At 50.0% G+C, this 5031-nt stretch overlaps 1 protein-coding gene across 1 annotated transcript; it reads left to right on the top strand.

Moving 5' to 3' along the window:
* The first annotated feature begins 320 nt into the window (after nt 1-320).
* On the top strand, nt 321-4765 carry LOC138511537 (cyclin-O-like). The gene is made up of 3 exons (XM_069627276.1): nt 321-1141; nt 2171-2356; nt 3217-4765. Exons 1-3 carry the CDS (start codon nt 734-736, stop codon nt 3703-3705), a joined length of 1083 nt encoding a protein of 360 aa, XP_069483377.1. The 5' UTR covers nt 321-733; the 3' UTR covers nt 3706-4765.
* Nucleotides 4766-5031: the final 266 nt, after the last annotated feature.

Below are 5031 nucleotides of genomic sequence, written 5' to 3' on the forward strand. Positions count from 1 at the left end.
AGGTCTCGGTCTGCGTCTACCTGTGCTGGTTGGGTTTGCCTTTAGTTTCGGGGTTTAGTTGTAGGCCTGATAATACTGTAACTCCTCCTTTGTACTTATTTTAAGTGCGCGCTCTCAGAGCCGAGTCCGCGGGGTTTGCCTCTGCTGCCGCCAGTGACTGGTCCTTGGGGGGTGGCTTTCCCCGGTGCCCCGCCGCAGGCCCTGGTTTCCTCGGCGATCGCTGCCCGCGCGCTGGGAAGGCGGGGCCTGGCAGGCGAGCAGCCGGCCAGCGCCGCAGTCAGAGCGGCACATTAGCCGGGAAAGCAGCTCACGGTGACGTCACAATGCCGGGTTCTCCCCGGCAGCCAGTCAGAGGCGAGCGTGCCAGGGAGATAAACTCACACGCGACCCTGTCACAACATCTGTACTGTGGCAAGCAAACTCAGACCAAGCAGCAACTCAGACCGCGACTACACTTTCAGCCACAGCAATAGGAGTCATGAGGCTGAACCTCTGCATCCAACAACGCCACTGACAGACCGATCAAAAGGGTCCCCAAAATAAAGAACCAGCCAGCTGGCCTCATTGACGGCTGCAGGCAGGACACCTGGTGCATGCACCGCTGCCACCGCTCTACACACAGCTCAGTCCTGGTGCAGCGCTGCCGCCACAGAGCAGGACATCCTCAGTGCAGCACTGACAGCCCGAGGGCAGAGGCTCAGCGGCGCCCGCAGCCCACAGGCGCTTCCCAGCCATGGTCACCTGCAGCCTCCCGCCCCGCCCCTCCATTGGGGAGGCCCAGGGCAGCCCCAGCAAGAGACTGCGAGGGCCGGCTGGCCCCGAGGAAGTGACCCCGGAAGAGCGGCTCCAGAGCCCGGGAAGCGCCCTGCGGCGGGCCCCGCTCAGGAGGGGGCGCTGCCCCAGGCTCAGGAAGCAGCAACTCCCCCGGGGCCCGGGCCCGCTCTTCGAGACCCCCCCGAGCAGCAGCGCGTCCTCGGACGAGGAGAGCCCGAGGCAGGACCGAAGCAGCTGCCCCTGGGCCCGCGGGCCCCAGCGCCTGGACCTGCGGAACTTCAGGGAATACGGGGAGCAGTGCTACCTGCACCGGAGGGAGGCAGAGCGGGACTTCCTTACCGCCGACTGCCTGGCCCGGCAACCCCAGGTGAGTGCTGAGGACGGAGCCCCAGGGCCCCCGTAGGGAGAGTGCCGGGGGCCAGCCTGCTGGTGTCTGTTAGTGCTCTAGCATGTCCCCGTTTACTGCACACTGTACCCTCGCGCCAGTCCGTTCCAATGGGCAGTTCGAAGTGGCCCAGAACGCCAATGGCGACTGAGTCCACTCTAAGTCCCGGCCTTAGCGACCACCTCGCAATATCGTCGTCCCTTTGTGGGGAACCCCCCCCCCTCTTTTACTGGTTTCTAGTGCCTCATCTTTACACTGACACCACCAGCCCGAGTAAGCTGCCCCGCTCTTACGCTGGCACCGGGTGCAAGAGTGCCCCCTCTAAACATGGGCAATAGGTGAGACTCGGTGGACCCTAGGACAGCAGGTGCTATATGTGTTACTGTTTACTATATCCCGCTGCCGCCGTGCCCTTACCACAAGTCATTTTACTGTAGTTGCGTTGTTAGTTACAGTTATGGCTGCGGCTGCCCCGTGATTACGGATACAGTGCAACATAGCGTCCCCTGTTTGCGCAAACACAAGGCACTCTAGCTGCCTGTCATACACGACTATTGATGTCATCGCTCTCCTTCTTTACACCTCACAATAGCACTGCATACACGAACGATCTCATTGCCTGTAACAACAACATCTATACAGGTGGTCCTACGCACCCTTGTCATACTGTGCACTAGTCTTGCCTATCACCTCCCGCAATAACACAGGGTGCGACATGGGGCTCGTATTTACACATATTTCTCATTATTACTTTGAGCAAATAGATTTTGTCGACTACGAATCTCATGACCCCACCCTATGCATTGATTGTGGTAGATATGGCGGATAGGAGTTGTAGTTCAAACCTAGAGCCAATTGTTTCTGTACGGCGTTCTGTTGCCATCACTTGTCAAAATATTAGTATTTGCTTTCCCAAAACGGTCATTTTACAACTTCAACCAAAACGCCAAAAGCAATATTAAATGAGCACAATCGCTGTGTTTAACACATGTCCTTTTCTGTTACTTGCAGGTGAAACCCGAGTCTCGCTGTAAACTGGTCAGCTGGCTCATCCCTGTGCACAAGCACTTCAACCTGGGCTTTGAGTCGCTGTGCTTGGCCGTCAATATCCTGGACCGGTTCCTCTGTTGCACCCCCGTGGCCTCCGACTGCTTCCAGCTGGTGGGGGTAACGTCTCTCCTCATTGCATGCAAGCAGGTAGGCACACGACTGTACTTGTTCATTTACAGCTCCTACAATGATGTCATTTAAAAACCATGTTTCTGAAATGTACGTACAAACCGTATCGCTGGTCATTTTTTATACAGGACACATAGAATGATTGTTTACGGTGGTTCCCTTTTTGTTTTCGAAATAGTGACCAATTTACAGATCAAAGCAGTTGGGTACCGATCCGTGCATAAGAAATGGGGCAGGGGTTAAGTTATGTTAATAGTGCCAGTAAATTCTCTTGTCGTCTAATAGCGCCATTCTCTATCGGAGTCATAGCTCGCACAACATGCGTGTGAGCTTTTAATCCCAACCTCAAATTGGCACAGAGGGCATTAGTACGAATTTGGTGGTAACAGTAAAACGTGATGTTTAAAATATCATGGCCATGGGTTATTTACCTCATGATTACATTACCTTAACGGCATACAAAATAACATCTTTGCTAGAACTGCCCAACAGAATCGCGTCACTTCTTATTGTAAGCACGAGTAAAACCCTCAGCTGTTCAGCACCCTGTTCACGGAACCGATACAATTGTAAAGCGAATCCCAGAGCCAATGCTATGGATTTGGGGTTGCCCTCACTGGTTCCTGTGTGGTTGGGCAGAGCGGTCACTTCACTTTTGGTTTCCAGTTCACCCACAAGTAGCTCTCGTTTTATCTAACATGAATACCATACCTAACTGGGGCTGCACACATTCCTTCTGAGAGAAGAAGGAAACTGGTGTATGCGGGTGTGGATTTGTAATGGGTTGAATAATGCATGCAATGTCTTGTTGTAGGGCATGGTCAGTGAGGTCTACTTTCTGGACATCCATGATTCAATGTTACTGTCGCTCTTTTCAGATTGAAGTGCGCCCTCCGCGGGTGAAGCAGCTTTTGGGCTTGTGCTGTGATGCATTCTCCCGCGAGCAGCTGTGCAACTTGGAGTGCATCATCCTGCTTAAACTTCACTTTCGGCTGGATGCCCCCACGCTAAACTTTTTCCTGGAGCACTATACCCACATGCGCCTGGCACACAACGAGGCCAGCAAGAAGGACCAAACGGAAGCAATTCATGCCAGACTGTTTGCCACAGGAGTTGCAGAGCTAAGCCTGGCTGATTACGCCTTCAACACCTACCCACCATCGCTCTTGGCTATCTGCTGTTTGGGGCTTGGAGACAAGATGCTGCACCACGAGAGGCCTCTAGATTTGCTCATCAGCGGCTATTCAGACACTATGATACAGGACTGCACAGAGAAGCTCCAACTACTTGTATCTCTGAACGGAGACTCATTACCTCGCTTGCTACCGCCTGGATTTTCAGACAAGTGCCTGAAACCACGGCTCTAGTGAGGACACAGAAACTTTACTTCAGAGTACTGTACTCTTAAGAATGGATCCATTCTGTTTGATCAGTGTTGGACTCTTCCTTTCATTTTTTTTTTAGAAACTTGTCTGATTTGCAAGCCTCTGAGGGGTTTAAGAATCTCTGGAACATTATTTTCCAAAAACATACTGACTTGAATTGTGACCTTTTTGATACAATAGATTCTATTTTCAAAGCACTGAGTTTGTACGAACAACATAGTGAGACAATGTAGGACATTTATTTATGAAGTGTTCTTTTGTGATGCACAATGCTAGATATGCTTTTTCTAAAACGATTCTCGCACTAATGTGTAAGATTTACTGTAGGAATAACATTTTGGAATTTGTACATTTTGTATTATTCCATTATGTTCAATTTATTTATATACAGTGGTTCCACAAGGAATCGCATTAAAATAAATTAAATTTAAACAAAATCCTTCTGTTTATTTTTAATATATGATTGCCCTTCACCCATCCAACCTTTTTGAGGTGGCCCTGGTTTGTTGGACTCCATCTCACAAACAGCAGCCAGACCAATAGTTGCATGGAAATCGTCAGTTATGTGCCAACATGAGCTGGTGCAAGTTCATGAAGTATTAAACAAAATAACTTGTCACTGAAAGGTTTCCAACCATGAAGATTTTGCGAAGGAGACTGACTCCTTGAAGTCTCCTTGAGATGTGATACAATTTCTTGGATGATGACTACACAGGCTCTGTGATCTGCCAACCATGGGCGTTGAAAAAGCTGCAATATATGGAAATCCTTAATGTTCTGAGAAGTTCTGGATGACCGCAAGATGCCGCTTTTATCATAGACTTTGCATTGTTAAAATGTGACAATACTTATAGGTCCTACTATAGTTTATCCTATGTTCAGGGAGTTGAGGGGCTACAGTGAGATATCTGCAAAACAAATGTGGTGTAACCTGAATTAAACAGATTCTCTTTTTATACAAATTTGGTTTTCTTTCAGGAAGCACTGCCTCCACAGGATGCCACAGCTCTGCCATACCAAATTAAAGATTCTTTCCTTCACGTTTTCTTCTTAATATTTTTTTTCCCCGTTTGCACGGGCATCAGAGGGACCAAATCATGTCATGCTGCCATATTCAATTTCTAGCTTTTCGCACCGGTACCGGTAAACCCTTACCGCCTTACTACAAGGTCCCTTTGCTGGACCCGACCTCAGCGGCTGGTTTTACCAGCTGTTAAGGAACGGGCCCGCAAAGGGACCTTGGTGCTAATTACGGTACCGCAATTTGCAGTACCATAATTACCTCCTTCCCCATTCCCATTGAGCCCT

Source organism: Ambystoma mexicanum, chromosome 6p (assembly GCF_040938575.1).
Source record: "Ambystoma mexicanum isolate Mex_15411 chromosome 6p, UKY_AmexF1_1, whole genome shotgun sequence".
Lineage (NCBI taxonomy): Eukaryota > Metazoa > Chordata > Amphibia > Caudata > Ambystomatidae > Ambystoma > Ambystoma mexicanum.